This window comes from Neofelis nebulosa, chromosome 15 (genome assembly GCF_028018385.1).
Source record: "Neofelis nebulosa isolate mNeoNeb1 chromosome 15, mNeoNeb1.pri, whole genome shotgun sequence".
In the NCBI taxonomy this organism is placed as follows: Eukaryota; Metazoa; Chordata; class Mammalia; order Carnivora; family Felidae; genus Neofelis; species Neofelis nebulosa.
In genome coordinates this window covers 31475785-31502910 of record NC_080796.1, presented here as the reverse complement: position 1 = coordinate 31502910, position 27126 = coordinate 31475785, and the positions used below count along the sequence as shown (strand labels likewise).

General features: G+C 41.3%; 1 protein-coding gene across 1 annotated transcript in view; it reads left to right on the top strand.

Moving 5' to 3' along the window:
* LAMC1 (laminin subunit gamma 1) overlaps nt 1–26744 on the top strand; it is a 129169-nt gene extending 102425 nt beyond the window's left edge. Inside the window, exons 14-28 of the mRNA XM_058701712.1 lie at nt 3190–3435; nt 3923–4076; nt 4681–4823; nt 5777–5955; nt 7012–7168; nt 11200–11405; nt 11834–11913; nt 13832–13969; nt 14707–14851; nt 16619–16768; nt 17026–17140; nt 18364–18563; nt 19634–19792; nt 22017–22116; nt 23710–26744. Coding sequence (XP_058557695.1) covers nt 3190–3435; nt 3923–4076; nt 4681–4823; nt 5777–5955; nt 7012–7168; nt 11200–11405; nt 11834–11913; nt 13832–13969; nt 14707–14851; nt 16619–16768; nt 17026–17140; nt 18364–18563; nt 19634–19792; nt 22017–22116; nt 23710–23966 — 2429 coding nt within the window. The 3' untranslated portion in view covers nt 23967–26744. The remainder of the gene's footprint in view (nt 1–3189; nt 3436–3922; nt 4077–4680; nt 4824–5776; nt 5956–7011; nt 7169–11199; nt 11406–11833; nt 11914–13831; nt 13970–14706; nt 14852–16618; nt 16769–17025; nt 17141–18363; nt 18564–19633; nt 19793–22016; nt 22117–23709) is intronic.
* The last annotated feature ends 382 nt before the right edge of the window (nt 26745–27126 follow it).

Here is a 27126-nt window from a genome sequence, read left to right as displayed (position 1 = left end):
ACAAAAGGGGATGGGTTAGCTGTCACGTTGCTGGGAGATATTTTGGAGTGAAAGCTTCCCCTGGGCTACCATGCACCTCTGTTTTAGGTCATTTTTTTAATTGTTGTATTCAAAACCAGTTTCAAGGCATTTTAAATATACATCATATCTAGAATAGCCAAATTATCTGATAAAAAGCAAAACTGAAATGCTGTTCTGATCCTAGTCTGGAGAAGGCTCTTGGGTGAGGGTCTGGTAACTATGTATATCACAGACCAGAAGCTTCCTTTCCTCTCTTAGTGTTTTATTCCTTCCCCTCCTGCCTCACCCCCAGCTAGAGTTTCTGTTCACCTCATCAGTGGTCTCCATTTGCCAAATGCAGGGGTCAGTTTTCAGTCCTCATCTGACCCCGTCTCCCAGCAACACTGGACTCAGTTGACTGCTCGCTCTGCCCCACACATTTCCCCTCTCGCCTTCGGTGACACTGCCCCCTCTTGGGTTTCGTTCTTTCCCTCTCCTCTGGAGTCTCTGTTGATCACTTCTGGTTCTCAGCCTAAAACTTCCATGTCAACTCATCTATATTCTCCCCTCAGGTGAACGAGTCTTGTCCTTCAGGCTTCAAAAGCCTTTCTGTGCTTACTAAAAAAATCTGCGTCTTCAGCCCCGACTGTGCTCTCCCCTGAGTGGCAGCTACTTACTTGCCGTCTCCACTTGGCGGGTGGGCTGGAAGCCTTCCATTTGCCCCTTCACATCCGTTCTTTATTCTTCTCCACCCCGACAAGGCCTGTGTGCACCACATCAGATGGACCCTCCATTTGTGTCCAGGCAGCAGGAAGTACATACAAGAGGTTGGGGATGGGGGTGGGGGCAGAGTATTTATTCCAAGGCCTCCTCTCCATAGGGTCCTTGAGGCTGGTGACCTTAATCAAGGTTCTCAGTTACAGCCAGCCTTTTCCAGACCACCCTTTCTAATGTGAGACTCTGGTTAGCTGCTCCCTCCATCCACCCACTGAGGCCCAGGTCATGGAGCCCGACAGTCACTACCACAGGTGCTATACTCTCTTCAGGGATTCCTTACACCCATACTTGTGTAGAGAGTATGTTTATTAAACTGTCTTTAGGTCTTGCTAATTTGAATGTGTCTTTCATTTTCTGCTGTCCTCTTGAGTCACAGGGCTAAAGGCATTTTTAAGCATATCCAAGCTACATCTTTGATTTCTTTTTTTTTCTAACCCAACCCTGTCCTTTCCCAATCTTGTTCAACTGCATGAAAATACTCACATCCACCTAGTTGCCCAAGCTAAAATCCTAGGCTTATCTTTAAATTTTTTTTTTCAACGTTTTTTATTTATTTTTGGGACAGAGCGAGACAGAGCAGGAACGGGGGAGGGGCAGAGAGAGAGGGACACACAGAATCGGAAACAGGCTCCAGGCTCCGAGCCATCAGCCCAGAGCCTGACGCGGGGCTCGAACTCATGGACCGCGAGATCGTGACCTGGCTGAAGTCGGACGCTTAACCGACTGCGCCACCCAGGCGCCCCTCCTAGGCTTATCTTTAATTCTTTCTTTCATTTCCCGGAAGCAGTCAGCCAGCACGTGTGATGGAGTCTGTCTCACATCTGACCACTTTTCACTGCCTCCACTGCCACCACCCTGGTCTACACCACTGCCCTCTCTCACCTGGAATGGCCTAATTGGTCTCCTAATGAGCCTCTCTCACTCTGCGGCCCTGTAGTCCACTCTCACATGGCAGCTGGGATAATCCTTTTTAAATGTATTTCAGGTCACATCACTTCAAAAACCCTCGAATATCACTTTAAACCAGACTTTTTACTGTGACCTACATGATTGGCTCTTACTACTTCCATAAGCTCATCTTGTTTTTCTGGCACATTCTTCCCTTGGATATTATCATGGCTGTTTTCTTCCTGTCTTTACATTATCATCCCAAATATCTCCTCTTTACAGAGCTTTCTCTAACCACCCAATCTGAAGTAGCCATTGCCCTGTCACTCTGCCATATTGCTCAAAATGTTTTAATTTTCTTATGCTTATCCCTATCTGAACTAATCATTTTTATTTATATGTCTGTGGATTGGTCTCCCCCAGCTGCAGCATAAGCTTTGTGAGAGTGGAGATCTTGTCCGCCTTGTTCACCACATCATCCTGACAACCTAGAACAGTGTCTGTGTAATAGATGCTCGGCAGGTGCTTGTTAAATGAATAAATGAACAAACCTTTGTTTCTCCAAACAATTTAGGCTCATTCAGGCCCTATTAGCTACAAAGATATCAAGAACCCAACTTGAGCTAATGATAATGGAGAAATGGAAAAGAAAAGAGGAGGAGCAGTGAGTTTAGTATGGTGGAAAGAGTCCTGGATTCTAACTGTTTGGGTTGTGGGCAAGTTACTTAACCTCTCTGTTCCCTTAGCTATAATAGAAGCTGGTGGCAAATGATGATCTCTTTAAGTTATCTTCTAAATACTCTGATTCTGTACCAGTTGACACTGCTCAAACAAGGATTAGCACAAACCTTTTACTTTTTTAAGAAAATTGTCCTGCTTACTCTGTTGTATGGGAAACTTAAGATATCGAGTGGCCCTTCATCTGTTTTAATATCATGAACAAAACGAACATGAATGTGCCATCCCTTGGGACTGGAGAGGTTAATAAACCCTGAGCCTGACTCATTTGCAAAGTACTCTTTTAAATGTTTGTTTATTTATCTTTTTGAGAGAAAGGGGGAGGGGGGAGGGGCAGAGAGAGATGGGGACAGAGGATCTGAAGCAGGCTCTGTGCCGACAGTACAGAACCTGATGCGGGACTCAAACTCACAAACTGTGAGATTATGGCCTGAGCCAAAGTTGGATGCTTAACCAACTGAGACACCCAGATGCCCCACAAATCACTTTTAATGCATGATTTCGGTTAGTCCCCAGGACAGGTGATGTGGAATGGGCAGAGCGGGTCCTGTCTTTCTAATAACAAAATGGAGGTGTGCCTGGAGTCATTCAGCCGATACTGGCACAGGGCCAGGACTGCAGCCCAGGTCTAGAAGCTTCTCCTGGGCTGGTGTCCTGTCAGCTGCAGCATGCCGCCTCACATCTGATGGTTAAACTAGATTCTTTGTGACCAGACTGTTTGTATCCAATGGCACCAGAAATGTCTAAGGCCCTTCTCTCGTAACATCAGATTTGTCTCATGTCCAGGTAAAAGATGTGAGCTCTGTGACGATGGCTACTTTGGAGACCCTCTGGGGAGAAATGGCCCTGTGAGGCTTTGCCGCCTCTGCCAGTGCAATGACAACATCGATCCCAATGCCGTTGGAAATTGCAATCGCTTGACAGGAGAATGCCTGAAATGCATCTATAACACTGCTGGCTTCTATTGTGACCGATGCAAAGATGGATTTTTTGGAAATGCCCTGGCCCCCAATCCAGCAGACAAATGCAAAGGTGATCTAGCCATCGGCCAGATTCTGTCACGGTTGTACTCATGTGTTCTGAGGATTCATGTGTGGTCTCTTTAAATACTTCCAGTTGTTTGGTCTAACAAGGCACTGTTCAATAGAAATTGTGAACCTCTCGTAGTTTAAATTTCTCATAGACATGTTGAAATAAAGAGAAACAGGTGAAATTGATTTTAATGATACATTTTCTTTCACCTAACACATCTACTATACTATCGTTTTAGTGACTAATTAATTAAAAATTATCAAGATGTATGTTCTTTTTTCCCCACGCTAAGTCTTTAAAATATGGGATGTATATCACATTCGCAGCACATCTCAAGACCAGCCCCATTTCAGGTGCTCAACAGCCACCGGTGATTAGTGGCTACTGTATTGGTTCAACTGAAGTGTAAAGGGTTTGTTTGTATTGTTTACATTTTAGTCCTTCTCCCGGGCGATTTGCATCTTTTGCTCTCTGCTTCCCCCCTTAGCCTGTGACTGCCATCCCTATGGAACCGAGAAGCAGCAGAGAGGCTGTAACCCTGTGACTGGGCAGTGCGAATGTCTGCCCCACGTGACTGGCCGGGACTGCGGGGCCTGTGACCCCGGCTTCTACAACCTGCAGAGTGGGCAAGGCTGCGAGAGGTGAGATGCCAGGTGCCTTTGCTGGAAGTAATCTTTGCTTTTTTAATTGGGAGAGGTGAATTTTTCTGAGCTATATGTAACGGTAGCCTTGATTTTGTTCAGGAGTTGAGTGCCCAGTTGAGGCAGAGTATCCTTAGAGGCAATCCTGGACAGTTGTAATTAAGCTAATGGGAGAAAAGAGTGGAATGAAGCTTCCCCAGTTGTGTCAGAATCACCTGAGCAACAGTTAGAAGACAATAAATCACATGGTGCTCTCTGACGCACTGAGAATCAGGTCCTCTGGGGCTTGCAGCCTGGGAATTGCTCTTTTCCAAGCTCTTGGTCAGTACATATGCGGTGCCAGGTTGGAGAGCCACTTTGTAGTGGTTTTAGCAGTGAAATAACTGTATTTGTGGGTTAGGTTAGAAAAGGAGGTTCTCAGTAGAACCCCTGAAAATTACTTGAACCTCAGGCGCTTAATAGCCCATAACATTTTGTCTTAATAGCCCTTTACATTCTGTCTTCTAATACAGATTACATCAGTTCTATGCTGAACGGAGGTGGGGGGAAGGTTTGCTGAGAGTCCGTTTTTCTTACCTGAGAAATGTTGTGTGTTCATTTTCAGGTGTGACTGCCATGCTTTGGGTTCCACCAATGGACAGTGTGACATCCGCAGTGGCCAGTGTGAGTGCCAGCCTGGCATCACGGGTCAGCACTGCGAGCGCTGTGAGGTCAACCACTTCGGGTTTGGACCCGAAGGCTGCAAACGTAAGGACTTTTGGGGGCATAGAACTCAAAGTCTTTCCTAATGCCAGTTAGAACTGCAGACTTTGACAGCCTCCGTCTGGCCCCATGGCTTGCAGTCAGGGCAGTACCTAAGCCATCATCAATGAATATTAGTCTTGTCTCATACTCTGGGGATTGGGAGCTTCTCGGGTTCCTTTGCGGCCACCTTATTTACATCTTCTTTTATATCATTTCTGATTCTTTCTCCAGTCTTTTGTCTTTCCGAGGGGAGTCTCCCTTTGATTACTGGACTTTCCCACTGTGCTTAATGAAAAATTTTTATTGATCGCATTCTGAGAGCAGATAATGAAATGGTGAGAGTCTTTGCTCACAACTTGTTGGTCGACTTACCGGCTGCAGTTCCTTCCCACCCTTGGGGCCCTTTTGGTTCAGTTACATCTAAACATCTGCTTCTCCTTGGCATAAACACTTGCCTGGAATTAGGCCTCAGAACAGTTTGGTGCTTTGCTTTTTGAATTCCTTCATTTCTCCTGTGGAATGTAGCATAAATCATTGACCCAGTTCAGAGAACAAAGCAAGTAAACAAACTATAAAATAATGCAAAATAAGTATTAGCATTTGGGTTTTCTAGTTCCTTAGTGAGAGAAGCATTAAACAGCAGAGAGATGAAGGTAGAGAAGAATGCTTGAAGTGCAAAAAAGGGCACTGACTAGTTCAGTAGACTAATTTCTATAATTATTAAGTAACATAAAATGTGCCCCCTCCAAGGGATGTACATTTTACTTTGAAACTCACTTTTGCTGTAAAAATTTCTGTTTTCTCTGCTAAGTAGAATTAACTGTTCAAATTCTCATAATTTGGCCTGGTTTTAAAAAAATGTCTACTTATAATGCCTTATTGATATCAATCTGAGTTAAAAGAACTCACTCTTCCTTCTTTTCCCTGTCATGTACTCTTTTCCCTTTATTCTGCAGCGTGTGACTGTCATCCCGAGGGATCTCTTTCACTCCAGTGCAAAGACGATGGTCGCTGTGAATGCAGAGAAGGTTTTGTGGGAAATCGCTGTGACCAGTGTGAAGAGAACTATTTCTACAATCGGTCTCGGCCTGGCTGCCAGGAATGTCCAGCATGTTACCGGCTGGTGAAGGATAAGGTAAGCTGTCCACCATGCATTCACTCGTTCACTCATTCACTCACTCAGCAGACATTGAAGGGGTGCTTCCTGTGCACTTAGCTTTGGAGAACAGATGGTAAACAAGGTAGACATGGTCCCTGTCCTCCAAGACTTATGTTCCAGTTGGGAGACAAATAATAAAAATTAAAGAAAGAAAAGTACTAACTGAGGTAAGCACCAGAAAGGGTACAGACAGTAACTGGAGGAACTACTTTCTATAAGGCCTCTCTAAGGAAATTTATTTAAGGTGAGATCTGAAGAATAAGAGGGAATAAGCTGAATGAGAAGTGACAGGTAGGCTGTTCCAGGCAGAGGGAATATGGGATACACAGGCCTCAAACATGGAGGTTGTCTGGGGCTCCTGAACGAGGAGGGCTGGTTTGTGAGAAGACAGGAGAGGTTGGTGGACGTAGCTCATGTTGCACCATGTCAACCTTAGGTTTTACTCCAGATCCAGGGAGAATGCACTGAAGGGTTTTAAGCTAGGAAATCCAATTCATATTTTAAGAAGAACATGCTGACTGTTATGTGAAGAATGATGGTCAGGAGTGGGGTAGAAAGGGAAGCCTGGATTGAATTGGATAAGTATGTGTGTTTGGGGGCAAGGACAGGGAAAGAGAAGAATCAAGGAAGCATGTTGGGTTTTTTGCATAAGGTAGCTGGAGGCATTGGTTATTGAGATGGAGATGACTCAGGGAGAGCAGATTTAAGAGAAGAAAATCAAGAGTATAGTTTTGGATGTTGAATTGAGAGATACCTATCAGAGAGCCAAGTGGAGGTATCAGGAAAGTAATCTAAAACCTAAGAGAGAGGTCAGAACTGGAGAATCATCCACATGTAGTGTTTTATGTCAAAGGAATAGACTTGATAGTTTCTCTCTGGAAGCCAGAACAATAAAGAAAAACCACCTGTGTTACCTGTTCAAAAGTGGACATAGGTGGAGTGTGTAGACTTGCGTGTGTATAGAGTGCCCCTTGATGATTATTCCTGCAGGAAGTCCAGCTGGGTTCTCTATATGTTCTTCATCATGTGCAGGTTGCTGATCATCGAATGAAACTCCAGGAATTAGAGAATCTCATAGCAAACCTTGGAACTGGGGAAGAGGTGGTGACAGATCAAGCCTTTGAGGACAGGCTAAAGGAAGCAGAGAGAGAAGTTATGGACCTCCTTCGAGAGGCCCAGGATGTCAAAGGTATACATGTTTAAACAGTGGGTAACTTCTGCCAGATGGCCCAATCTTTAGACATGGCTCCTAGTTCAAGGTTAGTTAGTTAGTACAGCTTTACAAAATTCTCGATTTCTTAAACTATCTGTAGAATATGAATTTTTTCAAACCATCTGTGAAAATACAAGAACTTGTCAACTTAATGTTTTTGGATACAGCAAGTGAAAAGCGTTCTCCCAACACATCAGAAACTATTAGATGTTAAAATTCTAAGTGTTTTATAAATCTATTCTATTCCAAAGTGTTTTAAAACAGTTTTTAAAAATCATGAAAGGTATGCATTTTGGGTGTACATTATTTTAAGTAGAAAATTTGAACTTGGATTTTTTCTTTTATTCTAGTGAGTCAGAATTTATTTTATGCACTGCTTTATTTCCTTAGGACCCTCATAAGGAAAAAGTGTAGTCTTCAAGTATTGACTGTTCTGTTTAATAAGTGAACAAATGTTCTAATGACATCGTGTAAAGTACATTTTATACTGTGGTGTATTTAATGTCCTTTGCAATTATGTCACTTCTCTGTACATTATCTGTACCATATTATGATGAGATAAGCTGATTATGTCAGCTTATCTGATCATAAGCAGAGAAAGAGTTGGTTTAAGATTTAGAAAACTATTTCAAAATACTTTATTGATTTTAAAGGAACTTGAGTTTTTAAAACTTTGAAAGTAAGAAAAAGTTATTTTAAAATATTTACTTTTAAAATCACTTTAGGGGCACCTGGGTGGCTCAGTGGGTTAAGCATCTGACTTCAGCTCAGGTCATGATCTCACAGTCTGTGAGTTTTTGCCCCGCGTCGGGCTCTGTGCTGACAGCTCAGAGCCTGGAGCCTGCTTCGGACTCTGTGTCTCCCTCTCTCTGTGCCCCTCCCCTGCTCATGCTCTGTCTCTCTCTGTCTCAAAAATAATAAATAAAAACATTTAAAAAAAATCACTTTAATGTTTTTAAAAATTTTTTTAATGTTAATTTTTGAGAGAGACAGAGCACAAGCTGGGGAGGGACAGAGGGAGGGGGGACACAGAATCCAAAGCAGTCTCCAGTCTCTGAGCTGTTAGCACAGAGCCCAATGCAGGGCTCGAACCCAGAATCACGAGATCGTGACCTGAGCTGCAGTTGGATGCTCAACTGACTGAGCCACCCAGGCACCCTTGTTTTATTTTTATTTCTTACTCTGAATTAAGCTTTTTTTCTAAATTTGGACAAATGCTTTTCTACATTTACTGAGTGCCTATAGTATACCATGCATTGTGCTAAACACCAGTTAATGAAAACATGAACAAGATACTGCTCTTTCTATCAAAGTGTTCCCCATCTGGCTAAGGTCACTTTTGTCTAGAGCATCCCATCGTTGAGGTACAGGTGTTCACAGATACTCATAGTAAATGTGCATTAACATTAGTACATTTGGAACCACAGTGATTGACCTCTTCATTGAGTTTATGAATCTACCCATTTGGAGTTAGAGAATCTTCCTATCAGAGTACAGGTCAACAGAAACTAAATATAGTCCTTATTTCTTATTGTAGATATCCCTAATGTATATAATTTTGATTTTATAAAATTAATGAGGAAGGAAGTAATTTGGATGCATCTGGTTTGGGCCAGTTTGTTGAATTTTTATATGAGAGTCCAGAAATCGTTCTATAAGGTAAATTTTTAGAAATTTAAAAATAAGAAGTTGAGGCGCCTGGGTGGCTCAGTCCATTAAGCATCCAACTCTTGGTCTCAGCTCGGGTCAAGACCTTGCAGTTCATGAGTTCAGGCCCCGTGTTGGGCTCTGTACTGGCAGTGTGGAGCCTGCTTGGGATTCTCTCTCTCTCTCTCTGCCCTGCTTCTGTTCATGCTTGCATACTCTCTCACTCTCTCTCAAAAAAAAAAAAAAAAAAAGAGGTCAATAGTTTATGTTAACTTTAGTTGTGTTTTGTGGTGTTGGTACATTTTAAGTGTTAAACATAGAATAAGAAGAACTTAAATGTTTCCTGTTGTGTTTATTCCTGTTCTTTGCGTTTTTAGTATGTTCATTTGTTGCCAAACCTTTTGGCACACATTTTTCCTGTAATGTATTCTCTTGAAACAACAAATTCCCATTGAAGAATACTGCTATACTCATTGAAGAATTGAATGCAGAGTTATCATTAACTGTTGATCAGTCCATTGGAGAGCTGGGGTGCCAACACCAGGAGCACATGGGAGCAGTCAAGAGGCAAGAAAGGGGGGTCAGCCAGCATTGATCGCATCTTAGTGCAGCCCCAGCTAGGTCTAGCTTCCTCTGGCCTTGACTGCCTCTTTTCCTCTATTAGAGCAGACAATCCCATTGGACAGAAGCTTTGACAGAAGCCATGGCCATCATGCCTCCCCATGAACCACTTGCAAGGCAGGAACATAATGGGCTGCTGCTTCCCGGGGCTTGGGTAGCACCATAGCCGGGCTAGGGTTAAAGTCTGCTCCCACTAAGGCTTGGTTTCATGGAGTTCCTGGCTGACCTTTCTTACTTGGGTTCAAACTAGCCGAGAATAAGAATATCTTCACAATGATTTATCCTTTCAGACCATCCCTGAGTGTTTATTTGTAGTTTAAACTTGTGTTTATTCTGCAGCTTTAAAAGGAGATTATATGGTGCAACTAGGTTTTGCAATTTGAAGGCATTTGAAGTGATCCTACCAGTTGCATTATCTATTCCCTTTTCAGTTACTGTTGTTTCTCTCGAGCTGGCCAGAGAGATTGGTATCTGTTACATTCCTGAATGTCTAAAGGGAAGGGGCTTTTATAACTTCATTGGCTGCTTGTGCTTCCTAAGTCTAAATGATTTTCTACGATTTCGACACTTTGTCTTTTGTTGTTTTCTTAAAAATCTTCAGATTATTAAAGAAGTGGTTGATCATTCAAGCAGGGTCACTGTCTATAGTTAGGCAAGAGTTTTGCACCACACCAACTGTGCATGAGTATTTGGTGACCCTGCCTACGTGGTTGCTGTTTTCCAAACCTGTATTCATCTTTATTGATCTTAACTGTGACCTCTCCTCTTTTTCACATTCCTTGGAAAATTTAGATGCCAACTCTGAACATCATGTTGAAATAAGAACTGGTCAATTTTGCATAGGACTTATGTATACTAATATGTGTGTTAATATAATGTGTATTAATATAATCTTAGGACACGTGCGAGTTTTGACAGTGCCAGTCATATTAGCATGGGCTTATATTTATCTTTTGATTTATTAGGACATAGGTATGAGATTTAGGCTGAATGGGCACAATTAAAAAACAATTTGAAGAACTCTTCAAAAGCAGAAATCAGTGTGAAAGAAATGACATGGGTATTCCAGGGGGTGGGAGGTGGCAGCAAGTCTGTATTTAGTTTAAAATACAAAATGAACCTATTTTTTAATTTTTTTAATGTTTATTTATTTTGAGAAAAAGCGACTTGGGGTAGAGGCAGAGAGAGAAGGTCCAAAGCAGGCTCTTCACGGTCAGCATAGAGCCCTTGAGCCGAAATCAAGAGTTGGATCCTTAACCAACTGAGCTACCTGGGCGCCCCTAAAATACAAAATGAATTTAATCGGCCACACTTCAACATCTGTTTTGAACCTGGTTTTTTCCTAGTTTAGAAAAATGTCTAGCACTCAGAGCTGGTAGTGCTTTTAATATTTTTATGATTAAATCTGGCATGTGCTGGAATATCAAACTTTCCTTTGTCAGACATTTCTTGGGTGTCTCCTTTTTGCTAATCACTGTGTAAGTCTGGGAATGAGTAAGAAAGAGAAGCTCACAGTCAAGTGGAACCGACAGACACACAGTTGGAGACAGTGTTATAAATGCAACAGTGGAGGTACAACTGGGCACACAGTAAAGACTGACCAGTCCTGCCAATGGGCTTAGGAAAAGCTTATCGGAAAGATCTCTGTTTGGAAGAATAAGGTTTTGCCTCAGCTTTCATGTAAGATATGTCCCCTGCTTCAGATAATTTATGGACTTTCTTCTGCACTGCCATTGCAGATATAGACCAGAATTTGATAGATCGCCTCCAGAGATTGAATAATACCTTATCCAGCCAAATTAGCCGTTTACAGAATATCCGGAATACCATTGAAGAGACTGGAAACTTGGCTGAGCAAGCACGTGCCAGGGTAGAAAGCACTGAGCAGTTGATTGAAATTGCGTCCCGAGAACTTGAGAAAGCAAAGATTGCTGTTGCCAATGTGGTGAGTGATTGGGAAGGTCTGAGGTTGGGTTGTAGGAGTCCCCTGGTAATTTGTAGCAAGTCTGTTACTGTCTGTTGAATGCTTCAGTTAAATTGACTTATGTCTTTTTGTCATGGACCAAGAAAGCCACATTGCTCATAGTTGTCATTAAATAGTTATCATGAACTGGATAAAAACCAAAGACATCTGGGTCATTTCTCTAGCTTTGTTCCTTCTATAGCACTAGGCAGTTTAGACTTCCCTTATCCTTTGATGAAAACAAATAGTAATCTGTAGCCAAGGAGGCTAATAATAAGTAAAGATCTTTTAATTAATGAGACATTCTTTCTGCTAAATAGTACTGATACAAATTTGGTTTTGACACTTGCTTTATTAAATTTAAATAATTCAGTCCTTTGAGATTAGTGCTTTATTTATTTCCTTTTCAGTCAATCACTCAACCAGAGTCTACCGGGGACCCAAACAACATGACTCTTTTGGCAGAAGAGGCACGAAAGCTTGCTGAACGGTAACCTCCAGATCCCTGTGTTTTCATGGTTAAGCTAGAACTTTCCTTACAGTGTGTACTTATTGTCCCTCCTTTACCCACACACACTTTTCACATATCCCACTTTGGCAAAGTTTGCTCTTTTCTGAAATGTCATCGGCTATGTGTACTCTTTCCTTTGAAATTAGAATATTTACTTTGAATATTTGAATATGATGCTTTGGAGGGAAATTGTTTTTGCACTTCTCAAAGAAAACCATAAAATTTTTAGATGTTTAATTTCAGAACCTTTAAGTTGATAATAAGCTCAGTTGAATTTAATTGTTTTTTTTAATTTTTAAGGTTAATTTTTAACAAAATGCTTAACTCTCATATTTTAAGAGACAACATTTACTAACACATAGTACATTTGAAAATCAGCCCAAGAAAACAGACTATTTCATTCCTGATTTTTTTAAGGTTTTTTTTTTTAATTATTAAGTGTAAGGTAGTTTCGTAGGAAAACTGTAAGTCATAGGAGAGTAATTAAGCTGATTATGTCAGCTTATCTGATCATAAGCAGAGAAGGAGTTGGTTTAAGATTTAGAAAACTATTTCAAAATACTTTATTGACTTTAAAGGAACTTGAGTTTTTAAATTGAAAAAAAAAAAAAAAAAAGCTGTTAAACAAGTTGCTAGAATGTAAGCTTATTCACTGCTGAAGTTCCAGTGCCTAACACAATGTCTAGGATATAGTAAGTACTCAATAAATGTTGAATGCATTGCACACCAGCTCGCAAACCTCATGGTGCTTAAGTAAGCCCAGTGTTAGAATTTTAACCTCATTGTTCAAAGCGATTACTTCAGCTTCTTGCTTTAACATGTGCTCTTTCTATTCTTTGTAAATGTAAATATGTGAGCTGCGTAATTTAGTTCATGGAACATTCATGGTTTCATAACTAGATTTTGTGATTAAAAGATGACAGCTGGGGGCGCCTGGGTGGCGCAGTCGGTTAAGCGTCCGACTTCAGCCAGGTCACGATCTCGCGGTCCGTGAGTTCGAGCCCCGCGTCAGGCTCTGGGCTGATGGCTCGGAGCCTGGAGCCTGTTTCCGATTCTGTGTCTCCCTCTCTCTCTGCCCCTCTCCCGTTCATGCTCTGTCTCTCTCTGTCCCAAAAATAAATAAAAAACATTAAAAAAAAAAAAAAAAAAAAAAAAAAAAAGATGACAGCTGAAAACATACGGAAAACTCCTAAGATAATTAGGTCTTGAAGATAAAATAATTTGGTGTATTTCATACAGGAATTTTGAAAGAAAGCTTATCATACCAAAAAAAAGAATGACCACATATGGCAGTATGACACTGTAATAGAAATTTCAGAGCTGACAAAATCTTAATGACTTACCCAGCTAAAATTCGCATTATTTGGCTGGATTCCCTGGTGACATGTTTCTTTCCATTGGGTGTTGGGTGGCTTTTCCTGGTCAGTGATTAGGTTGCCTGTGCAAAATCTGAATAGTCGAAGCTGTTTCAGGACTATGTAGTAACTGAACCAGAGTAAGGCTTAAACATGAGATCTGAGGTTTGTGCTTATGACTAGATGAATGAGTCCTTGCTAGGATATATGGTTTTATAGATAAATTATTCTTAAATAATTATACTTAGAAGTCATTTTTTGAAGAAATATAAACATTTGCCTCTATAAACTTTATAGGAAAATATTGCTTGGAAAATAACCTCTGGGAAAATACCATTTTCTCAGATTGTTGAATGTTATTGTAAACTTAGCCCCATTGAAATGATTGCAAAATTCCAAATTTATAAGGTTTTTCCAGTATTTATAGAGCTCTGCCCACGTTGGCATTTGTATATATAGTAAGGTAAGCATTACCTAAATTCTCTTCTTTCTCGATTAAATAGTTCTGTTTCATGGTTCCTTTTTTCTTTTATGCTATCCAGCCATAAACAAGAAGCTGATGATATTGTAAGAGTGGCAAAGACAGCTAATGAGACATCAACTGAGGCATATGATCTGCTTCTGAGAACACTGGCAGGAGAGAATCAAACAACACTGGAGATTGAGGAGCTTAATAGAAAGTGAGTGTCATTTAAAAGTGGCTTCTGGCCCTTCAGTTGTTGCAAGCAGCACCATTTCCATGAAAAATGAAATGCTGATGCATTCGGGGCATGCATTCAGGCAGTAAGATTCCTTTTGTTAATCATGCTTTTGAAATGGTGCAGTAATTAGAGCGGGGATATAGAGCTACAGAGATTTTGTTTGCTCTAATTCCTGTAACTACAGAGAAAGGTAACAAGACTAGCCATGATACTTAAAATTCTGCAAAAGTGAAAAAAGAAGAGAGGAAATATCATAAAGTAGAGAAAATACACTTGAGCTACAAATGTTTAAAAGGTATCCGAAATAAGAAACTATGTGGTAAACCATATGGTATAAATAGAAGTGATGAGATGAAATATAAATTTAAGCTATGTTGGTTTTAAAGAATAGCATTTGCTTGTGGCGCCTGGGTGGCTCAGTCAGTTAAGCATCCGACTCTTGATTTCAGCTCAGGTCATGATCTCAGAGTTTGTGAGAGTGCACTGAGAGGGCAGAACCTGCTTGGGATTCTCTCTCCCTCTCTCTCTGCCCTTTCCCTGCGCGCGCGCGCACACGCACACACACACACACACTCAAATAAATGAACTTAAAAATAGCATTTTCTTTAAAGTTGTAGAAATTCTATTGCAGTGATTTGAACTGGAATGAATGCAGTTAACATTAAGATGCCAGAAGCAACTCAGTTTTTCACTCAGTCACATCTTTTGTTCCTTAGGTACGAACAAGCAAAGAACATCTCACAGGATCTGGAGAAGCAAGCCGCCCGAGTGCATGAAGAGGCCAAAAGGGCTGGAGATAAAGCGGTGGAGATCTATGCCAGTGTTGCCCAGCTGACACCTGTGGACTCAGAAGCACTGGAGGTACGGGGTGGACAACCTGTATGCACAGGGATTTGGTTGTCACCGCCATCACCCTCCACAGCATGCACCCTTGCCTCCCAGACACACGCACACCGCACGCACCCCTCACAGTCTGGGTGAAGGCTATTCTGACTGCTCTGTGATTTTCATGGGTACCTTCCTCCTCTGTCCTCCAACTAACTCGGTGGCAGTATCGGGTTCTGTTTTAGATATGTTAACAGAACTTACCGAGATAAAGAATCCCATGATTGAGGCGCCTGGGTGGCTCAGTCAGCTGAGATTCTGACTCTTGGTTGCAGCTCAGGTCATGATCTCAGGGTCGTGGGATGGAGCCCTCTGCCGGGCTCTGTGCAAAGCATAGAGCCTGCTTAAGATTCTGCACCCCCCCCCCCCCCCGCCCCTCTCCCCTGCTCGCACTCTTGCTTGCTCACGGTCTCTAAAAAACAAAACAAAAACAAAAAAACCTGTGATTATAAAGATTAAACATCAAAGACTCTTTAGTGATATTAATCACTCCTAAATCTTTAATATAAATCCAACTTATTATATATTTGTATTTATTAGAGCCAGTACACCAGGAGTGTTACTCCCAGGTACTGTCTGCTTGAGAACAAGAGAGAAATTGAAGAAAATGGTTTAAATGAAAGAACTCTTACCAGGATGCTGTTGGGCAGGTGAAATATTTGGGGATTGGTAGTATTTTATTGCATCTGTACTCCAGTCATGAATCCTGTTCCCAGGTTCTGTATAAATTATATATATCTATGTTATATACACTTGAAATTTATTAAGTTTCACTTCTTACATCTGAGGTGTTGTTGATTTTTTACCATAAAGGTTTAGCTAGGTCTCTTCAGACATGTATATACTGTATGATCTCACATATTTGAAATTTGAGAATAGGCAAAACTAATCTATGATAAAAACTAGATCAGTGGCAGCTGCATTGTTGAAAAGGGAGGTATGGAAATTAACTGGAAAGAGATACAAGGGAGTTTCCTGGTGTGGAAATATTCTATATCTTGATTGGGGAGTTGGTTACACAGGGAAATATATTTGTCAAAGCTCATTGCAGTAAGTGTTGTGCCTTTCACTGTGTCTAAAGTATACATCCGTTTTTGGAAAAAAGGTCCAAAAAATCTTGACCTATGCTGCTCTTTTAAAAATATCTGTTGAGTCTCTCTGCCCCTCCCCTGCTCACACTCTGTCTCTCTCTCAAAAATAAATAAACATTAAAAAAATTTTAAAGGGTGCCTGGGTTCCTCAGTCGGTTGAGGGTCCAACTTCGGCTCAGGTCATGATCTCACGGTTCGTGGGTTTGAGCCCCGCGTCGGGCTCTGTGCTCAGAGCCTGGAGCCTAATGAGGAGTGTGTGTGTGTGTGTGTGTGTGTGTGTGTGTGTGTGTGTGTCTCAAAAATAAATAAACATGAAAAAAAATTGGGGGCGCCTGGGTGGCTCAGTCGGTTGAGCATCTGACTCCAGCTCAGGTCATGATCTCACGGTTTGTGAGTTTGAGCCCCGTATTGGGCTCTGTGCTGACAGCTCAGAGCCTAGAGCCTGCTTCAGATTCTGCATCCCCCCACCCCACCCCCGTATCTCTCCGCCCCACCTCTGCTTGTGCTCTCACTCTTTCAAAAATGAATAAACATTAAAAAAATTTTTTTTAAATATCTATTGAGTCTTAAGTGTTACAGAGTTACTAAGGCTAGGTTTTCATCAGTTTCATTGTTTTGTCTAAAATGTCACAATCTTACTTGCTTTTCACAGAATGAGGCAAATAAAATAAAGAAGGAAGCTGAGGATCTGGACCATCTGATTGACCAGAAGTTAAAAGATTATGAGGACCTCAGAGAGGACATGAGAGGGAAGGAACTGGAAGTCAAGAAGCTTCTGGAGAAAGGAAAGATCGAACAGCAGGTTGGTTTGATTTGCAGGTTGCTTCCTGTCTTGAGGCAAAATTTGAAACCGAGCAGGCAGAAGCTGTGTCTGCGATGTTACCTCAGGGCCCAGGGCAGCGAGCCCGAGGGTGTTCGGAGGAAAGTCTGTGGGGCACCCAGGGCTAGCTGCTGTAGGCGGGCAGGTGTCGGGGTGGTAGCTTGGAGGTGCCTGGTCATTAGGAGAAAAAAGGGCTTTACCCTGGAGGGTTCGTCCCCTGATCTGCCATGTGTTTGTAGACTGCTGACCAGCTCCTAGCCCGAGCAGATGCAGCCAAGGCTGTTGCCGAAGAAGCTGCTAAAAAGGGACGAAATACCTTACAAGAAGCCAACGACATCCTCAGCAACCTGAGAGGTAGGAGCAGGTCACGTAATTGGGTAAATGTCTATGCTTTCTTCACTAGGGCGATTTCCGTTTTTTTTTTTTTTTTTTTTTACCATGAGATTCTTGGAACATCTACAATATGAAAGATAATAGTATAATAAACCCCATAAATCCTTCATCTAGATTCAACAGTTATGATTTTAACTATACCTACCTCATCCCCCAGCATCCACCCTGGTTTTTTTATGCTGAAGTATTTCAAAGAAAAATCTCAGAGCTCATGTCATTTTACCCCTTTATACCCCAGTGTGGGGGAGAAAAAAAAAGGAAATTTTCTGATGTTAGAATAATTCATGTTATCAAGATATGCCTATTTAGCTGGCTCATGTTGGTAAATAGAGATGATTTTTAATTTTCTCTGCCAAGTGCATCTCAGTGTTTTTATCTTCTTTCCTCACCCAAGATAAAAAACACCTGTGCTCAGTTCACAGTCTAGTGCTGGACTTGCCTCTGATAAACTAGCCCATAGGTTCTATAAATATGGAAGCTTTACCAGATAATGGTTGAGGGCGCCTGGTGGCTCAGGTGGTTAAGGGTCTGACTTCGGCTCAGGTCATGATCTCATGCTTTGTGAGTTTGAGCCCCGCATTGGGCGCTGTGCTGACAGCTCAGGGCCTGGAGCCTGCTTCAGATTCTGTGACTCCCTCTCTCCCTGTGCGTCCCCTGATTGCATGCATGCTCACTCTCTGTCAAAAATAAACAAACATTAAAAAAAAAATAAAAAACCAAGATAATGGTGGAGTATATTGGCTCTGGTGTCAGTGGGATTGAGTTAGAATCCCTGATCCCCCTCTTATTTCTGTGAACCCTTGGGGGAAATTATCTACCTCTTTAATCCTCAGTTCTCATGTACAAAAATGACACAGTGCCTGCATCACAGGCACACCAAAAAGCTCTTAACTCCGTAGCTAAGACGTAGGAAACACTAAATAAACTACAGCCTTTAACATTGGTTGCAGTGGTCGTAATGGCATACTCAGTGCTTTGGATGAAAATAAACTTTCCAGAAACATGTTCATTCACAAGAATCTGAAGCCTTGTGCTCTGTTCTTCTCAAGGCTGCCCATGCTGGTTTTCATTTTTCTCTCCTGGCTTTCATTGTTCATAAAACAAATTCCAGTTGCAGCTCCCTGAAAGGTTCCCTTTTGGCTTGTTGAGTTCAGTTCAAATGTGTTCCTTGAACTTGATTTTAGATTTTGACAGGCGTGTGAACGATAACAAGACAGCTGCAGAGGAGGCTCTAAGGAGAATTCCTGCCATCAACCAGACCATAATTGAAGCCAATGAAAAGACGAGGGAGGCACAGCTGGCCCTGGGCAATGCCGCTGCGGATGCCACCGAAGCCAAGAGCAAGGCCCACGAGGCCGAGAGGATCGCCAGTGCTGTCCAAAGGGTGCGTGCTTCCCCCTTCTCCCAGACGCTCTTTGCTCATGTACTTCTCTAGTCATCTTCCAGGTTCTGTCCAGACCCCTAGAAGCCTAGCAGGCTTTTCATTTTTTACTAGGCAGTAGAATAGGTAGATACATTGACTGAAGAGGGAGAGTCAGAATCATTGAAATCATCGAAAGAGCCCTTTAACATTTCTTCTGTTGTCTCACTGGCAGGGTCTGTATTGTGAGTGGGGGATGGCTCCTGGACCCACAGAGCCCCTTCCACACAAACGTCAGACTCTTCTCAAACAGAGTTCTTTGACATGGACAGCTGAAATTTTTTTCAGCCTTATGTAGAGTGCCAAGTCCGTCCAACTCCGAGGCCCCTCTTACAGACGGATGTTGTATCTGAGCCCCTCCTATTAGCTTCCACTGCCAGGATTCCTTCTACTCATTGTAAAGAATAATCCCTTTAAGCTGCCTCTTCCCTACTTAACGGTTAATCTGTTTGTTTTATTTAAAAGAGAGACTGGAACAGATTCTAAAATTATGTGTTTGAGAATCATATACATTTTTTTAGTTTGCTTAGAATAGTTGGTTTGGGGATTAATTACATTTTATAAAATATTCCTATTTCGGGATCATGGTCTTTTTGTACGTTGTGATGAATTGCCAAGTAGAACAAGGCTACATTTGCATTAAAAATGCATAATGTGAAAGTGTCTAATCCATGTGATGTGGAGGAGAATGTACACCGTGTAAAGGTTTTATCATTTGCTAGCCATGCAACCTCAACTAACAATGGAAATAACAGAACAGGAAGTATTAAGGATAAATGAGAGGGTGCAAAGAGAAGTATTTTATAAATTGTAAAATGCTATTATGTTAGGTGGTAAGGCTAGCTTTTCTTTCATTCCTGTTATTTGGAACCCAAATAAATGATAGCGTAACTCAACATATGGTATAATTTACTGCTCTGTTCTTTCTGGATTGTATTTTTGATCCATTTTACAGATTATAAAAGGTGTGGGAGCATACTTTAGAAAAAGGAAAACTTTTTTTTTTCATTAGTAGTTATTTATTTTATGCCTAGAATGCTACCAGCACCAAGGCAGAAGCTGAAAAGACATTTGCAGAAGTTACAGACCTGGATAACGAGGTGAACGATATGTTGAAACAACTACAGGAAGCAGAAAAGGAGCTGAAAAGAAAACAAGATGATGCTGACCAGGATATGATGATGGCAGGGATGGTAAGCAGTTTGTTTTGGCCTATTTGCTTCTGGAAGAAAGTGAAGGGTGATCAATAAATAAGATCCCCATCTTGTTAAGAAATGTCTCTTTCGTATTGACTTGTGTTTCTCATTGCGTTTGGGGCCATGAATTGGCCTAGTAGCTGACATAGAAGACAAAGAATTTGGACCCCCTGCCAGGTTGTTGCACAATTGTCCTGTCCCCAAGCTTCTCTCAACTAAAAGCAAAACATTCTTTTACACATTTGAAGCTTTAGGACATTAAAAAGTTACATATTTATATTTTTGGAGGGATGCTTCATTGATGGTATAAAATCAAAAGGAGTACAATGAAAAGTTGATGTCCTTCCTACTCTTGTTACCCCAGCAACTTGCTTTCTAGGGGCAAAGACCAGTTTCTCATGTTTCATTTTTAAAGATGACAAAACATACCAAACTTACTTCCGGTTTAATTTTTTTTTTTTTTTTTTTTTTTTTTTTTTACCTTTTGTGATGTTGGTAACAAAATTAACTTATTGAATGCATGGCCTAATGAAGAAAGAGAGTCCATTTTTCTATTTTATGCTATATGTTGCTTTCAAAAGACTTTGATGGAGTCACAATAGAAAGAACTTTTCAGTTCAGTCGGATTACAACCACAGGAATGATACACATGAATGTGTTTAATTGTGTACTTTCAGTGCAAGCAAGGGACTTTTCTTCCACTTTTGAAAAACAGACTTTCTACTCTGGCTCATTTTCACCTTGGGACAGAAAGGAGAACTATGATCCTGTTTATCTAGGCAAAGAAGACTCTAGGGAAGTGATATCAGGAAGCATCCCTTTGCAAATACCTAATTTTATTGTGCTTTTTGGGTTTTGTTTTGGACTGCCTTAATTTTCTGTAGCAAAGTTTATGGCTGAAATGGAAATTACTATATAGTAAAAAAAATATCTGTTTCTCAGATGTGCTGAGCATCTCTAGATTTCATTTTTAATGTGGTTGTAGAACATTAGATTTAGAGACTGGTGAAAGAAGAAAAAGGATATATTCTTAATGAGCTTCAAAGGAAGGGTATGGATTCAATTCAAAGGGTGGAAGTGGATCCATCTTTTGTTTCTTTTGGTAAACAGCTTCCAAGGAACACAAAGCACCCTCACATACACTGTCCCACTTACATTTACGTCAGTCCTGAAAGACACAGCGTCAAGCCACTTTTGTTTAAATATTTTTCTTAACCAGAAGAGCAAAGCTTACAGTTGTCCTGGAACAGGAGGCTGGAGACCACAGGTTAAATACAGTAGTGTCGCTGTCCACAGGCCATAGCAGTCATTTACCCCTCTCCTCGTATACACACAGAAAAGCCTATCGAGACTAAGAATGGCTGTGATTTCAACAGAGATTAATCATTTATCTGTGAAGGTTTTTTTCCTCTTTTTCTTTTTAAAAATCCTACATTGTTTCTATCCAAAAACGTTGCATTATCTTGAGCCAAAAACTAGGAAAAACAATCATGTGGTAGGGAACTCAAAGCCACTCATTTATATCCTGGCTAGATTTATTTGTGAGAGCATCTGTTTTCTGATATTTAGACACTTCCTCTTCCATTGCCATTTCCCATGACTCATGCACAGTGTATTTGTTCAGGTTTCATGGAACTTTCCCAAATATATTTACCTTTGGTTGATTTTAAAAATGTAAATTGTATTGCCCCAGTTTGTGTGGGTGCGTGCACACCCGTGTGTGCGCACAAGCATGTGTGGTTGCAGGGAGCGAGGGTGTTCTAGAGGGTGTCACTTGCTTATGAAAATTTTTTGAGAATACAACATTTCTAATCAAGTTTCTAAGATAGTCAAGTCTCTAAGAGTGTCCTGAAGGACATATTTCAGTTCTAAAATGTAGTTTTTATACTCATCCTTAAAAATAACTTGTTTCTGCTTGATGAATTATATTATGAATATACTGTGTATTCTTGAAAGTGGGGAAAGGAAATAATATTGGTCTTTTTGAAATACAAATACACTCAGTGTAGGCATGCAGACTGCCTACTCATGACAATCATATGAATTAAAAATAATAACATTTCACCATGAAGATAGGATCAAAAAAAAAAAATAAAAACCCTACAGTGAGAGATTATAGTTTCATGAGTTAGGAAAAAAGCATCTGAAAGATTCTTCATTTCAAGAAGATGAAGACACACCATTGGGACTGTTGTTTTTATCTGTCCTTCTCTCTGTACAGGCTTCACAGGCTGCTCAGGAAGCTGAGATCAATGCCAGAAAAGCCAAAAACTCTGTCACCAGCCTCCTCAACCTGATTAATGACCTCTTGGAGCAGCTGGGTAAGTAGCTGGAGAGCCATTTTAGGCAGGATCTCAATTTTGTGCACTGTTTGTTCTTGGGGTCTGGTATAGTTGTCACAAAAGCAGATATTACAGCATGAGTATTGTGTGAACCGAAACGTGACTTTAGGTTGTATTAATTCAACAAATATTTCTTCCGTGGCATATGATCTAAGTACTGGACTCTGACCAGGACTTCTAAAATTAGGAAGATAGGTTGCCAGAGTGGCTCATTTATGGTCGATGTTTATGATACATTGAATAGCTCATTCTGCTGGCAGAGTGTCTTTAAAAGATTTAGAGTGAAGGATTTCAGTGGCAGAATAAAAGAACACTTTAAACTGGTGATGACTTCATTGCCTGGAATTCTCTTCATTTGCTAATTAAAAGGATAATCTGACAGTTTTTTTAAAGAGTCAGATTATTTGATTATTCTCTTACTGATGGAATAAGGAAATATGAGCATGTTGAAATGCTCTTTTAATCTAGTTTAATAGGGAGCAGGCTTCATTATAGGACAGATGTACTTTTGTCACAAGCCTTCATTATAAAGTGGTAACAATCCAGCCAATACAGCTTTGTAGCAAGGCATTCTGTTTTAATTTGCCAGCCTTTAAGGTTTGGTCACTTTTTCTTTTGGAGCAGGGGGAGGTGAGGGGGGGAGGTATATTTTTTATCTGTCTCAAATACCAAAAATAATAAATAATGTGCTAACAGATGGGTTTTAAAATGACAGGAAGCTAGAGGAGGGTAGCTTTTTGTGGGAAGAGCTAGATTTTAAAGTTTAGTCAGACTTGGGTAGGAATCTTTGTTTTGTTGCCTTGTAAACTGCAAACTTGGGCAAATGAGTTAACATCTGAGAATCACTGGCATAAGATGGTCTCGTGAGAATTTAATCAAGTACAGTATGCGTAACGTGCTGATCACCGTGTGGCTGTCTGCTCTCATTAATTATGGAAGCAATTCCTCCCAAAAGAACCTCTTTTTCTTGCTAATTTTAAAGTGAAGCTTTTGCTGAAATTATTTCAGCGTTTCATCCCTGGCCATTTTCCATAGGAGGACTCCAAGTAGTGTCTAACTCCTAAAGGCAGGACATGACTCCCAAAACCAATGCAGCTTCCCTGGAATCTAAGAGCTGAGGGCTTAGAGTTCAGCTTAAAGATTCTTATGTTTGTCAGATGGCATTAAAATGACATACAGATAACAGTTATTGCCATTTTTATGTTTATATATGTAATCAGATGACCTTCAAAACCACAAGTGAGACTTAAGGTCTTGAACACAGCACCTGCGTATTTAGAAAGCATTTCACAAAAACTGTTTTCTCAGAGAAAAAACTATCCAGCCCAGTATCCGTTATATATAGGCTCTGACCTGTCCTAACTTAGCAAGGTCAGCATTTGTCGTTGGTCTGCATTGACCACACCCTTGCACAACACGAACAGTCTACACATCACACATGCAGGCCGACTCTGCTTGGGGGCCGCTGGGGGTCTGTGTTTATAGAAGAGGTGAGTGGAGTTACTTGTGGAGTAATGTGATAACTCTTACTGAATGCATCTGTTTCCTTCTGTGTCCTTTCCGACTCTACAGGGCAGCTGGACACAGTGGACCTGAACAAGCTGAATGAGATTGAAGGTACCCTGAACAAAGCCAAAGATGAGATGAAAGTCAGCGATCTAGACAGGAAAGTATCTGACCTGGAGAATGAAGCGAGGAAGCAGGAGGCTGCCATCATGGACTATAACAGAGATATCGAGGAGATCATGAAGGACATTCGCAACCTGGAAGACATCAAGAAGACCCTACCGTCTGGCTGCTTCAACACCCCGTCCATTGAAAAGCCCTAGCGTCATCGTGTAGGGCCGGAAGGCAGCACCCCCCGACCAGGGAGCCGTTGTGAGGCCATAGAGTGCCTTAACACAAAGATGACATTTTTCAGACCCCCACTTCTCTGCTGCTCTCCACCACTGTCCTTTCGAACCAGGAAAATTCACAAAGCTTAAAAAGAAACAAGTCAGATATCATGAATCGGGAACAAAGGGTTTTATCTGATAGTCTCTCTTCCACGGAAGGCACTCCCTTACCCACACTTTCCCTTCCGAGTTGCGTGAGGACGTGGCACCTTACGGTATCGTACGGTGGCGTAAATGCTTCGTGGGAACCATTGTCTGCCAGGGCTGAGCAAGTAGCCCTCCCCTTCTCACTGATACCAACAGAACTCCTCAGTCTCAGTACTCTTGTTTCTATGAAGGAAAAGTTTGGCTACCACTAGTAGCATTGTGATGGCCAGTATATCCAGTCTATCGATAAAGAAAATGCACCTACATCTACTACCCCTCCTTCTTTTAAGCAAAAGGAAATAAACATCCTGTGCCAAAGGTATTGGTCATTTAGAATGTCAAGAGCCATCATCAGTTGTTTTAGCTATTTTGAGTATAGGACACTGAGCCATCCACGGGTAAGGATGCAATTATTTATGACAGTCTCCAGGAGAATGAGGCTGCAGAAGTAGGCTGAACATCTTCTTGTATGTTAATAATTTGACTAGGAAGATAAACTTTTTTCAGCTCTTTGGGCAGCTGATAAATCTGGATGGGCAGCTTGCACTCACCATAGACATCTTCTGATATTCCTATAAATGGAATTTATACAGAAGTAATAGGGATATGATAACCACTAAAGTCTTTTTCAAAATCAAACCAATTCTTAGAGCTTTTTTTTAGTACATTAGTCTTGGAACTAGTGCTGTTAATCCGGTAGAGAGAAGTTGGTCCTTGAGATCTTGACAGACACACACAGAACAAGCCTCCTCATCCTAGTCTTTCCTAGCAAAGGGATGAAACTTAGATGCAGCCTGTATTGTCAGGATCCCACATACCCGTTTTTCTTCCACTGGGGAGAGATGACGCCTTTGACCCTTATCCTCAATTAGCTTCTGACGTTCCCAACTTCTAGAATCTCTCTAAACAGTTTGCCAAATCCTGGTGGCAAATACTTGCACTCAGTATTTCACACAGCTGCCAACACCATCTAGCTCCTGCACTTTGTGATTTAAACCCACTCTAAACCTTCCAAGTGTGGAGGGGAGACCCATCGGTGGAGTTGCCTCGTTGGCTTCTCAACTTTTGATCCTCAGCTCTGTGGTTTTCTTGCAAGATCACAGTGTGACGATTCCCTGCCACACAACCCCTCCCTCCTACCAGCCCACCTTTGAGATTCATATATAGCCTTTAACACTATGCAACTTTGTACTTTGTGTAGCGGGGGGAAAGAAACTATTATCTGACACACTGGTGCTATTAATTATTTCAAATTTATATTTTTGTGTGAATGTGTTTTTTTTGTTTATCATGATTATAGAGTAAGGAATTTATGTAAATATACTTGGTCCTATTCCTAGAATGGCACTGTCTGTTCACTTCTTCCATTTTTCCTCCTCACTGGCACAACGTGTCTGGATACCTCCTGCCCTGCCGCCTGTAATTCTTTGCGTTGCGTTTGTTCCCCGTGGCTCTGCTCCTCGCCTTGTGTTTGCAGCATCTTCATTTCCTAATGTCGATATTGACCTGCTTTCTTCCCACACGCAGCCGCTCAAAAGAGGTACCTCACACCCTCTTCCACTGCAATCCTGTGACCTTAAACTGCGGCATGCTGTCGTTCCTAATGCCCGCTCCAGGGCAGGTATGTCAGGTTGACAGAACATGGTGGGATTAGGACATTTTGCCCATTGGTATCTTCAGCATCGATGTGGGTCAAGCCAGGAACGAGCTAGAAATGCCCTGACACTTTGAACCAGATGGGTCATTTTGATAAGGGAGTACACGATCACTGAATGCTCGTAGGGCATCAGGGACAGTGTGCACGGACAGGTAGGATGGGAGCAGTCATGCCAGTCCGTTCTCCCCTTTCCGCCTCCGTGCATACCGGAGTTGACTACAAGCGTTTCGACTTGGCATACCCCTCGCTTTCCCTCTGCTGCTTCTCCCCGGCCTCTCCTACTGTGGCCCGAGGCGCGGGTCTTTCTTGCCAAGTTTTCACATCAGTGTTCCCTAGCCAGCTCCTCTTATTAAGTGGCCACATCCTAACAGAGACATTTTGTTCAAGGTTACAGGACAATGACTGTAGATAGACTGCCAAGATAGTTTCCCTCTGGCCCATGGGTCAGCCTCACACACCAGTAAGTCTTAGGCCACAGTGAAAATTGGGTTTTTGTTTTTTTCTTCATTTTGTTTTGTTGCTTTCCTCCTCCATCTGTGTAGTATATTTTTAAACAGAATTTTATTTTTAAAATAAAAGCTCTTTATAAGGCAATACCTTCATTACACTCCTGCGGTATACATGATTTTATTGTATAGTTCCAGTTATCTGTATTTTACATCATAAAATCGACAGGGTGGCTGCTGCGGAATGCTGGGTGTCAGGGGACACAGCTGTTCCCTGGAATTGTTCCTTCTAATTCCAACTGTGGCCCTTTTATATGTGCCTTCACTTTAGCTGTTTGCCTTAATCTCTACAGTCTTGCTCTCCAGGGTGGTGAATAAAATGCAACACTTGGCATTTTTTTTATGTTAAAAAAAAAACCAGTATTTTATTTATAATAAAATCTGAATATTTGTAACCCATTATATTTGGTGTGGCCTGAGTGTGGTACTGGGGACACAGGATGTTTTAAAAGGTTGAAGAGAAAGCTGCTCATAATATCTTATTGGGGTGACTTATTGAGAACAATCCAATATGTGTGTATATACGTGTGTGTATATGTATCCGTATATCTATGTGTGCGTATGTGTATCTGTATAATGTGCGTACGTACGTGTGTGTGTATCTGTATAATGTATCTGTGTGTACATATCTGTATAATGTATGTACATGTGTATAGATGTACCTGTATAATGTGTGTGATGTACGTGTGGGTGTATATGTATCTGTGCATATGTTCTGTGTACAGATAACATATGTAAGTACATACACACATATATATTTATATTTTCCCTTCTCAGGGATACT